Raw genomic sequence first — 10,870 nt, forward strand, 5'->3', positions numbered from 1 at the left:
CCATTGCTCAGCCCTAACTGCTTAATCAAGGACACTTCACTGTTTTTGACTATTCTGCTGCTTTTATTACCACAATCAATAAAGAATATGACTAAACTATTCATTGTGATTATAGAAGTCGTCCAATACAATCTGAATAGACTGAGTGACCCTCTTGTCATTTCTAAGGGGTTTTGAGGGAATGGGGGTGAAATGGGTGAACAACTAGGGCGGGGTGACTGGATTAATCATGCATGCCTTGTTTGTGGGCGAGCAGTTTGCACTCAGGGTGGAGGGGCTGCAGTTGGTGCCATGGCTGACACTGGAAGATGGATGCTGTGGACACTCGCTGTGCATCTTTACATGCTGCAGGGTGGTAAGGGACATGTTCTCCTCTTGGGGCAATGGGTTAGTGGTCAAGCTTTTTGTGCGATTATTTGTGGATTTCCATAGGAGGAACCTGTCTTATTTGTAATGTAATCTTGCGTCTATTTGTAGATCCTGGTCTGTTTATAAAGTGTAGAGAGTGTAGAGAATGTGCCAATATTTCTTTCTCAAAAACTCAATAACTAAAACATGCAAAAAGGCCCAAACTAGGCAGTTCTGACAAAAACACCCAGGATCCAGAGATGTGTCCCCATTGCTCCTGACAAGTTACAAATTTACCTATGGGGAGAGTAAAATGTTCCTTTTCCCCTTAAAAACATTTTTTTCCATTTGTGGGACAGATAAAATGTTCTCTCTTTGACCTGAGCTAGTAGAGTTAGAGCTGTTAATAGAGCCCTGGATAAATATCTGCTTTATTACTAAACGTAATACATGACAAACCTGTGTTAATTAACAGCTGGACGTTATTATACTTATTTGTACTACAACCAGCTACTGGTCTGCACTTTTCACTACTTTCTCTTGTAATCTAAAGTATAATTCCCCTATTACTATTCAAGATATGGCACTAGATTTGTGTTCAGTGAGGGCACCAGTGTAGCTGACCTCATCTCATATGGAGCTGATTGTTCTTGTGTGATTGGTTTGGCTCACCCCCAGAGCTGTCAGGAATAATTAACAGATAATATGCACTGTGCCTTCCCATACACAACAAAAGGCCTGTGGCGACGGGGAGGGGCAAGTTCAAACCACAGTGATGATGTGACGGGACTATCATCAAGTGCATGGTATAGACCACAGAGTTTCCCCACAGGACATGTCACTAATGCCACACGGTTCAGTTTAGGTGATCTGTAGTGACCGACGTGTATTCCAGGTGCTCTGACGGTTACCATGAGTGAGTCCAATTTGGAGGTACTTAGAGGTGATGCAGTCACTTTGCCCTGCTCCTTTTTCACCTCCAGCCCTCTGACCAAACTGAATGTCATTTGGACTCTGGCTCCATTCTCCAACCCAGAAAACCCAACACAGGTAAGAGACAGACAACTGACACCCGGATGATGTGATTCTAAATAAGTAAATAGTTGTGTATAGTTCTCATTTTAAACCAATCGGGTCTGAATTCAATGAAGAGTTCAGCTTTAGAATCTGCATCTGGAAACATACAGAGATGAGTAGATCCTGTGGCTGTTATAATCTGTTATTTGGAGATCATGAAATTACATACACACATCATTTATTTTAGTTATCATAAAAGACAGAAAGTTGTAGCATGAAAAGGGGAGAGAACGGGAACAGACGCTTCTCCGGCGATAACGTGAAAATACACATTGCTCCCATCTATAAAACCTCAATCTAATCTATTCTTTGCGCCTTCCTTTTTTGTAATATTGGATAAATGTCATGTGACTTTGCAGGTGATTGTTTATGACCACGGCCAAGTGATGGACAGCCCCTCATTCACTGGCAGAGTCGGCTTTACAGGTATATCCAAATGGGAATAATATGTAGAAATATAAAATTATTAAAACAAATGAGAAATGTAAATTGAAAATAGACACATTTTAAAATTATAATTCCTCCATTACAACCTTGACTTCAGTGTTTAGAGTGCCAAGATTCAGTGGTGGAGGTTCTCTAGTTTGTTTCTTAGGTAATAGTACAGATACAGGAGCAAAAAAAAACACAATAAACTTAATAAATAAATATAAGATAATAAAATAAACCTTTCACATTAAAAAGTGAATAAAAGTAAAAGTATAAAATGACATCTTTGAAAATTTACTTTAAGAGTAAAAAGTCAACGTAGTTCACACAGATTCTGAGAACTAAGTGTCAAATTGTGATCTTGATAAATAATTATTTTGATAATTGGTCTTCCATATAGTCAAATTTTTTTGTTCAGAGCTAGGACTTAGAATGCTAAAAATGTAGGCAAGATGTCTCTATAAGTGGGCTAAAAAGAATGAAAAAAAACAAAACACTTTGAATCCTCAGTCCAGTTCAAATAGTAGTGGAGTAAGAAGTATCCACTGTAAAATATTCTTCACAAAAGCAGAGATTCCTAAACATATCTCACTTTCCACCACAGCCAAGATGAGTGGAGGTCATGAGGGGAATGTTGGTTTACTCCTGTTTAGTTCACTGGCCCTCGCAGGTATTCCACGGAGCGCAGACATGGTCCTGAATGACACCCGGGAGTCCGATGCGGGAGTCTATCGCTGCATGGTCCACAACCCTCCCGAGACCACAGAGCTGGGCGTCGGAGAGCTCACCCTCACTGTTCTGTGTGAGTGCGACAGGCAGACGGACAGAATCACAGTCACAAAGCAGTGTGTCAGATATCAGCGTCTTCATATCCCGTTGCAGCGCCTCCCTCGCTGCCCGTGTGCCAGTGGGATGGGGACATTGCAGATGGTGGGAGTGTGACCCTGTCCTGCTCTGTGGCGGAGGGCATCCCGACACCAGAGATTGAGTGGAGCAAGCTGAATCCAGAGGAAATCCCACTGCCAGTCAGCATGGATGGTGAGCATCTCTGAGACTGGTAGATTAGTTTCCAGAAGGTCCAGTGTGTATTCAAGTTAACAAGAACAGACATAATAGACACTAATTCTGACACTGAGTTGAAGTTGGTTAGGCAGGCAGGCAATAAAAAGGCACTTGCAGTATTTCTTTTACAAACTGTGGATTGGGTCATGGGTCGGGCAGCTTCACTTCCTGTCTGACCTCTGTTTGTGAACTTTGTCCTTTTGGAGGTTGGGGATAGTTCATGTACATTTCTTTTTGCTCACAGGGGACATGTCCGGCTTTGCACAAATCGTCAATGTGTCGTCTCAGACCTCGGGCTTGTATCGCTGCTCTGCCTCAAACGCTTTAGGGACTGAACATTGCTACGTCAACCTGTCCATCTACAGCAGTAAGCGTCACTCTCATCGACCCAGTCTATTACAAGGCCATATTTGTCTAGTTTCTTCAGATTTTTGGTCTTAATATGTTTTTAGTATATGTCTAGAGTGGGACAATTTTTTCCCCAATTGCCAAGAATGCACATAAGAAATATGATCAATCAACATCAATACAAAAAGACATCTTAAAATGTTAGCTACATTTTGAGATGTTGAACGGGTATTTTTCCTTAGGGATATAATGTAAAATAAAATATTGGTCTCAAAAGTGCATTTTGTAAGTTTTGTGACTATGATGTTCTAATTTTGTCTTGAATACTCTACTTTAAAACTCCCAACAAGGACATTAAAGACAATTGAGCTAGAAATCAACCTTATAGAAAAGTGTTTAATGTACTGCTTTAAATTAATAAAATGCCTATATTGTCATTATTACTTGTATTTTTAACTACATCTTAAATGAGAAAAACATTCTTTTACATAAACATCTGATTGGGGGGCCCTGTGTGATCTTCAGATCGATAAAGGGGCCGCGGCGTTTTTTTATTGGAAACTAGCCGGTAACCGAGCCTTGGGGTCATCTGCTTGTCTCCATGGAGACCGTATGTTTAATAACCCATTACATAGTGCACCTTTAGTCACTCGCCTTATGGTTTGTTTGCGCAGCTCCAGACGCTCCCTCTGGGATCCTGCAGGGGGCGCTGTTGACGCTGTCCATGAGCCTGGTGCTGCTGGCGCTGCTGCTGCTGGTCACGTGGCTTCACCGCACGGGGCAGGACGGCCGCTGGAGGCAGCGCAAAGAAGACGACGAGTACAACGAGATCCCGTACACGCCCTCGCTGATCAAGCGCTCTTTTGTGTGATGATCCAGAAAGGACTTTATTTTTTATAACAAATTATCAGCAACAGATTTGAATTTCCAGGGTAGAAATGTCCGTTAGTTTGCTTTTACATTAAAACAGATGGAAAAAGCTTTGTTCTATTAAAATTGTTTCAACAAAAGGTATATGTTGTGAAGTATGCCTCTGCAGATAAAATTAAAAAATATTGTGGGACCAATATTTCTGTATTTGTCCAGCAAAAGCTAAAAACTTGGATCTGGGCAAAATTGTTAAGTGTCTTTTATAATCTCAATTTACATAAACAATTAGTCTGAATGTAAAATGTATAAAATAGTTCTGATATCACTCACATGCATCTGAGTGACAAAACAACCTTAATTTGTCACGTTTCACAGCATTCGGAGGTTAATCCCAGTTTCTCCATTGAAATCACATTGTGTTCCACTTCACTTTTGCCTCCTTTACAGAACGTTTTTATTAATAAACTTTTACTGAGTCAATAACCACTGTAGGTGCAGCAAACACCACAACTATACTTTGCCTTCATTCATGTTAACTGTGGACTTGATCAATCCAGATTGTGAATTTGTGGAGGGTAATATTAAGATATATGAAATTACCCTGCATTCAATTACCCTAAAAAATGGCCCTAAATCTGAACGAAAATCTAAATAATCCATCCATCCATCTATTTTCTACCGCTTGTTGAATAATAAATAAATAAATTTAGCAAGACAATTCCCTTTCTCATTATCACAGTAAAGAAATATGATATAGGCTAAGCTCTTTGTTTTTTCCAATGGTGTAATGAAGAAGATGCACATTATCTGTGTAGTTACTAATTGTTTGTGATGCACTTCACGATAGTTAAGGGCCCAACATGACAAAGAATGGAAAAAATAATGACGCGTTTTATTTGCAAACAAAGACACAGAAACCTTTAATTTAAACATGAGGGGGAAACCACATATAAAACTGTACATTAAACATCTTAAATAAAAAAGACCCCTCCCAACAAAGTAAAGAAATGATAACGCGGTTTATGATACATTTGTGCAAAAGAAGTTTAAATAGTTTCTTCCTAAACTGCACATTTGGACGTGAAGCGCCTCTCCACAGCTCTCCAGTTGTGAGCTGATGCCCACAGTGTCTTCAATGAAAAAAACAAAAACAAATCCAATAATAAAATAGATCTGTATTTTTTAAATATATATTTATATACCAAACATGCTGTACATCATTTAGGATTAAGAAATCCCTTTTACTGACACTAATGTCTGTCCATTTTCTTGTGCTTTCCTCACAATCAGCAAAAATAGAGCAAACTCAAATAAATGAATAAAATGCCTCCCTGTTGCTTTGGATACCAAAAAAAACAACAGAAAACAGCATTGATCTTTCATTGCGTTTTTCCTGAGTTTAAGGACTTGACACAGGATACGTTTGTCAGAACGGAAAAAAGACCAATTGTCCCTCAAACTAACATAAGATAACATTTCAGATCAGATTGATACGTTTTTAGGTAGCGAAATCAGGTTTTCAAAAGAAAACCCTGCACAGACAAGACACTTTTATAGCAAGTAGATTAAACCTCTTGACTAATTTCACTGGTTTATAACTTCAGCTCTTTCCGTCTATTCCCTTTAGACAAAACCTCATCCTATAGAAGACAAGCAAGTTTCTTTCCCGTTATAGACCCTGAGAACGCTGGCCTCCTTTCAAGATTCCTACAGAGGAAACTTGACGTTTAAAAGATTATGTGCTGAAGAAAAACTAGTAACACAGTTTGCCTTGTGGCCAACATGATTTACTCTATGGCACCAAGTTTTTCAACTGCTCAACCACCTCAGGCGAATCTTGGGTCTATGAAATTTAAGAGTCAACATTATTAAGACAGTTTGTCCAGCGTCTTCATACACTACATTGACCCAATAAATCATCTGATTTTCACAGTGACAAGAGTGCAACAAGTGGGATAGAAGCCAATTTAAAGTAACACCTCAGGATTATTTGTTACCTTACACCAAAATGGTCAGCCATTTTGTGAGACGTCAAAACTCAAAATAATTTAGCCAAGGGTTGAGGTGAGTTACAGCTGAAGGAGGCAGATTTTCAGATAAAACAGACAAAAAAACCCTTTGAAAGTATTTGTAAGAACATGTCAAGCAAATAAATATTCCACCTTTATTTTCAGTAATTATTTAACTTAATCCAACTAAAACGCTGGATTGGACTGTCTAAAAACAGCAGTAGTGGGTAGTTTAGTAGGAGATGCAAACGCAGTAGTATAACAGGGGGGCCACACAAAAACGGTGCCCCAACAGCAGCCTGGGCCCCGACAATCCCACTCGGATCACATGTTGTCCATCACTTCTCTCAAGAGAAACGTTAACTGCAGACACCGATTAGTGTTTCTTCAAGTAAAACCAAACTGATAACCAAAATCAAAATGGCTTCCCAAAGCCCAGTCTGTTTGTGGGCCCTTGTGTACATGGAGCTCGTATAGCTCATGTTAGGTCCTGATCACAGGCCTCCAGCTCTTGAGTCTGATTCAGGCCTGTGTCTAGCCCAAACCCACTGTAAACTGGTGATAAAAGCACCACTTTATTAACTGAGATTTGAAGCGATTTTTCCTGAAAAAAGCTTCAAGACTAAATCTGGCCAGAGGAGAGGACTGTTGATGTCTAATATGAGAGCCACTAAATGTGTTCAAAAACCTTCACTGTAGACCCAGAGAGGTTTGTATAAGGGGTACACAAACAAGACTTAAATGTGGTTTCCATGGATCATTTACCTCAAAGTAAAGTGATAACCGTGTGTTTGTTTAACTATGAAAAACTATGCTGCAGATCCTAGAGAGGGTTGAGAATCTCCATATAGAAAAATATCCCTTTAAATTGCACTGGTTTTTGTGGCCCGTCACTAATGTTTCAACAAAAAGCTCACCTAAATAGACACAAAGTGACTTTATAAAAAATTGAAAATGTTTCTAGTCCACATTTGAACTTACGATGGAATAATTGGCATTTAGTTCAGCACTTGTTTTAGCTGAGGGAGTAACTAGCCCAGCAGGAGGTGCAGAGGTCTGTCTCAGTGGGACTACAGTGAGCTTTAGTCTGGGGCAGCTTCAGCGAAGGTGTTCCAGGAAAGGCAGCTCTGTGGATTCTTCTCGGGGCAGGGAAGGTGCACCAAGATTTAAGAGGGAGGGGTCCAGCGTCTGAGTGGCTCCCAGGGGGTCTTGGATAGGACTAGACTCCTGTCGGGCTGGAGGAACACTGGGCTACAAAAACAAAATGTAAAACATTTATTAAAACACTCAATAACGCAATACTGAGCTGTCACAGACTGGACGAGATGAACTTACCTGAGTGCGAATGGTTTGAACTGTGACAGTGTCCCCCTCAACTGCAGCTGAGCCATTAAAGCCCTTTCTGCCTGAAAAACTCCATTTGCCAAAGTGGCTCTCAAAGTGCAGTGCGCTGCCAGCCCGCTGGCCCGCTCGGTGTCCAGAGTTCTCCAGGAAGCCCAGAGGGAGAGCAGGAGGTGCTACAGCGGTGCTGAAGGAGAGCTGCGAGCTGGACAGCTGCTGCCCCAGCAGCCCCTGTATTGAGGCGGTCCGCTGTAAAGAGGACAGGAGTCCCGCCTCCATCCTTCCCTCTGATTGGCTGAGTAGAGCTAATGGTAGCGGTTGGGTATTATGTGGCCAATTCTGGGGACCCACGGGATTGTCTGTACCTGTGATAACAAACATAAATGTAGTTCAAGTTCACTATAGTGTTTCAGCTATTATACAATCGCTCAGAGAACTGGAGTTATCTAAATGTAACTTGATGAATCGGTCTACAGTTATAAAAGCCATTTAACTACAGCTCTGTTTATTCATCAAAAACATTTGAATCTACATTCAAAAAGGGACTTTTCTTGTACTCACCCAAAGATGGCTGCAGTGAGGTGATGTGACTGTGGGGCAGGCCTGAGGCCGGAGTGCTCTGTGTGGTGTGAACCGCCGGGTTTGTGGAGATAGAGGCTGAGCCGCCTCCGCAGTCTGAGTCCTCAATGTTTCCTCCACTGTTACAGCCAGCTCCACAGCCTTTCTGCAACCTGTAATTAAGGTGTCATTTTAATCATGCCTCTTCAATTAGCAATATTAAAACTTATTATCCATCTATACTTATTTAAAAATGCTGTTCTGTGTACTATGCATCTCATGTGTGGAGATTTTATAGCTTCTAATTTTAACTTAGAAAATCACAAACGATTCTGTGTTGTTCTGTACCTGTCCCAGCTGCTGATGAGCCAGGTGTAGATGTTGTGTGGGCTCACGGGACCCCCCCACACAGTGCGCAGCTGAACATGGCCTCCGGCGTATGATGTAGTGAGTGGTGAGACGTAGATAGGATATCCAATGGGCTGGTCACATGACGAATTGATCATGTTCCTCAAGGCTTGTTTGGCATTTTGAATGCTGCCTCGCTCTGGATTTCGATTTCGCAGGAAAACCAGCTCCTGCTGTTGCCCGGCCCAGAGCCCACGCACACACTCTCGATTCACCTGGAGAGGCAGAATAAACAGGCTAAAGCAAAGGTGTAAAATAACTGTATCCAAGAGTTAACCAACAAGTGTGTGATGTAGGGCTGAACAAATTTTGCCAAAGATCATAATTGCATAACGAATGAGAGCGGCTCTTCTCTATCACTAAAGCAGGGAGAGTCTGCAGTGTAAGTAACTAATTAGACTTCAACAGAAAGGGAGGAGCGAAAGAGCGCAGTGGTTTCCACTAACAAGCACAAGGAATAAGGGGCAGAAGGAAGCAATATAAACACAAATGCAGCATCTGTCAGATAAGTAAATACCAGTAACTAAAGCAAAGACAATAGCGGTTTTAGAAAAAAAAGGGAAAAGCGAAAGAGTGCATCGGAGCAAGTGTCAGTGTGGCTTCTATGAAAGCCTAATTCATTCGCCGTGACAGCGAAATGCTGATTTTCATCACATCAACTCGATCTAACACCTGAACCACACAGAAAACAGTGAAAGTGTAAGACAATGAAGCTGCAGCCAACGGCTGCACTGACAGGGCCACAGGCAGAGAGCACTGCTCCATTCATCTCTAAATACAGGGTGCACATGTGGCTTTTGAAAGGGCCATAATTGCATGCCTCTGGGAATACATGAACGCATGTTGTAATATTGCAATGTAATCGCAACAATTTATCGGTCAACCCTAATGTGATGTGTGTAAATTGCAGGCAGGCTGAAAAATATAGTTTACAATCTTAGTGAAAAAAGTTGGTTAAAACCTTAACCTTGATAACTCTGAAGCTGAGGAATCTCTTATTCAACATGATGATCTTGTACTCATCGCTGCCGTCGTCCATGATGTGCCTCAGTGCCAGCAGTGAGGGCATGTTGGCCAAGATTGCGCTTCGCCACACGGGGTCGCCCTCGTGGGAGATCAGCATCTTCTCCTCATTGGCAGTAATAGCGTCATACAAAATCATCGGGTCCTCATACTCATCAGGAGATGTAAAATGGTCCTAAAGGAATGGTTTACTTCATATTAGGAATATGTCATAAGAGAAATTACGCTAATTTTAATAGTAATTTTACCTGATGCAATTTCAGAGACATCCTCACTCCTGGGGCCACAACACGATTTAACAAGTCCATGTCAGCAAAGACCCACTCGTCTCTAGGTGATGTGATGCGAAAGTCACCCTTAAAAAGTGCATGAAGGCCATAGAGAAATGGTTCCAAGCTGTCAACACATCACAATATTAGTTGGACAGAATAATAAGTGACAGACTTTAGCACTTGTAAGTCTTAGTACCTGGCCGACATGCTGTGGGAGGCTGTGCCCAGTGCCCGTCGCCCCAAAATGCACAGTCCAAAACAAAGGTTGACGAGGGGAGAATCTCTTTCACTTGCTACCGGCTAGAAAAAACAAACAATAAACACTCAATGGTTTTATTCTTGAAATGCATGCATTTTAGCCATGAGCGGTAATGCCTCATGTAAAAGTGCTCTTACCGTTTGGCGCCTGCTGTTGCAATACTGAATCCAGTCCAGGTACACCATGCAGAAAGAGGACAGCGTAATGCCGGATGCTCTGTGGTCGTAGTCCTCGTCAATATTCAGATTGAAGGTGGGGTCACTGTCCACATAGTTGGCCCCTAAACAAGGCCGCAGTGCCTCTTGAACCGTCTCATTATTCAACCACTCTTCCAGCTTAACAGACCGACTGACATAGTAGATAATACTCTGTAAAATGAAGAATGACAAAGTGAAGTTGTCCATGTAATAACTGTAAAAACATTATTCACAATTACATACCTTGACATAATATGTGATGAGAATCTTGCGAAGATCGAATACTTGTAACATTGAAGCAGCATTATTGTCACTGATGCTGTAGCCCTCAAGGACGTATTTAGTGGCAGCCACCTCCCAGGCGAGCCAGCGCTGGCCAAAGGCAGCATTGAATGACAACATGTGTGGCAGATGGCCAGGTTCACAGCAGCAGCATCCTTCGTCCTCCTCCACACCCTCCGTGATGGCCTCCACCTCTCTCTGCTGACAATAGGTGCCTAAACAAAACAGTATTCACTGCTTCATGATAAAAGTTTAATGATTCCTTTCATAGGGTCACTTTAGTATAAATAATTTGCCTAATATTGGGTAGTTTTCCAAATGTAACCTTGTGTGACCTATGTATACAAGCTTGGTAGCTATAAGAGCAAACTGGATTGACTGAGTTAC

At 41.6% G+C, this 10,870-nt stretch overlaps 2 protein-coding genes across 4 annotated transcripts in view; one reads left to right on the plus strand and one right to left on the minus strand.

Moving 5' to 3' along the window:
• The first annotated feature begins 203 nt into the window (after positions 1-203).
• On the plus strand, positions 204-4,225 carry LOC140360790 (immunoglobulin superfamily member 11). Of its 2 annotated transcripts, XM_072446165.1 has the most exons (7): positions 227-355; positions 1,244-1,398; positions 1,785-1,851; positions 2,525-2,656; positions 2,737-2,892; positions 3,161-3,283; positions 3,939-4,225. In XM_072446165.1, exons 1-7 carry the CDS (start codon positions 292-294, stop codon positions 4,133-4,135), a joined length of 894 nt encoding a protein of 297 aa, XP_072302266.1. In that variant the 5' UTR covers positions 227-291; the 3' UTR covers positions 4,136-4,225. The 2 variants fall into 2 exon arrangements, with proteins under 2 accessions (XP_072302267.1, XP_072302266.1); XM_072446166.1 differs by lacking the exon at positions 1,244-1,398 and having other exon boundaries at positions 204-355.
• Positions 4,226-5,009: 784 nt separating this feature from the next.
• The window catches only part of LOC140360789 (pecanex-like protein 3), an 18,106-nt gene continuing 12,245 nt past the window's right edge, over positions 5,010-10,870 (minus strand). For both annotated transcript variants that reach the window (XM_072446164.1, XM_072446163.1), the window contains 9 exons: positions 10,445-10,698; positions 10,142-10,372; positions 9,942-10,045; positions 9,722-9,869; positions 9,418-9,648; positions 8,391-8,665; positions 8,046-8,215; positions 7,479-7,849; positions 5,010-7,394 (listed from right to left, as the gene is read on the minus strand). In XM_072446164.1, coding sequence (XP_072302265.1) covers positions 7,242-7,394; positions 7,479-7,849; positions 8,046-8,215; positions 8,391-8,665; positions 9,418-9,648; positions 9,722-9,869; positions 9,942-10,045; positions 10,142-10,372; positions 10,445-10,698 — 1,937 coding nt within the window. In that variant the 3' untranslated portion in view covers positions 5,010-7,241. The remainder of the gene's footprint in view (positions 7,395-7,478; positions 7,850-8,045; positions 8,216-8,390; positions 8,666-9,417; positions 9,649-9,721; positions 9,870-9,941; positions 10,046-10,141; positions 10,373-10,444; positions 10,699-10,870) is intronic.

The sequence above is a fragment of the Eucyclogobius newberryi genome, unplaced genomic scaffold, assembly GCF_026437365.1.
Source record: "Eucyclogobius newberryi isolate DKJ021-1_F unplaced genomic scaffold, fEucNew1.0.hap1 SCAF_15, whole genome shotgun sequence".
In the NCBI taxonomy this organism is placed as follows: Eukaryota; Metazoa; Chordata; class Actinopteri; order Gobiiformes; family Gobiidae; genus Eucyclogobius; species Eucyclogobius newberryi.

What these genes read in the sequence shown, in the direction of transcription:
- LOC140360790 (XM_072446165.1), top strand. Translation starts at nt 292, where the DNA reads ATGGCTGACACTGGAAGATGGATGCTGTGGACACTCGCTGTGCATCTT. An exon ending in TCTTTACATGCTGCAGGGTG is followed by an intron (nt 356 to 1,243) that starts GTAAGGGACATG and finishes CGTGTATTCCAG; the next exon opens with GTGCTCTGACGGTTACCATG. An exon ending in ACCCAGAAAACCCAACACAG is followed by an intron (nt 1,399 to 1,784) that starts GTAAGAGACAGA and finishes GTGACTTTGCAG; the next exon opens with GTGATTGTTTATGACCACGG.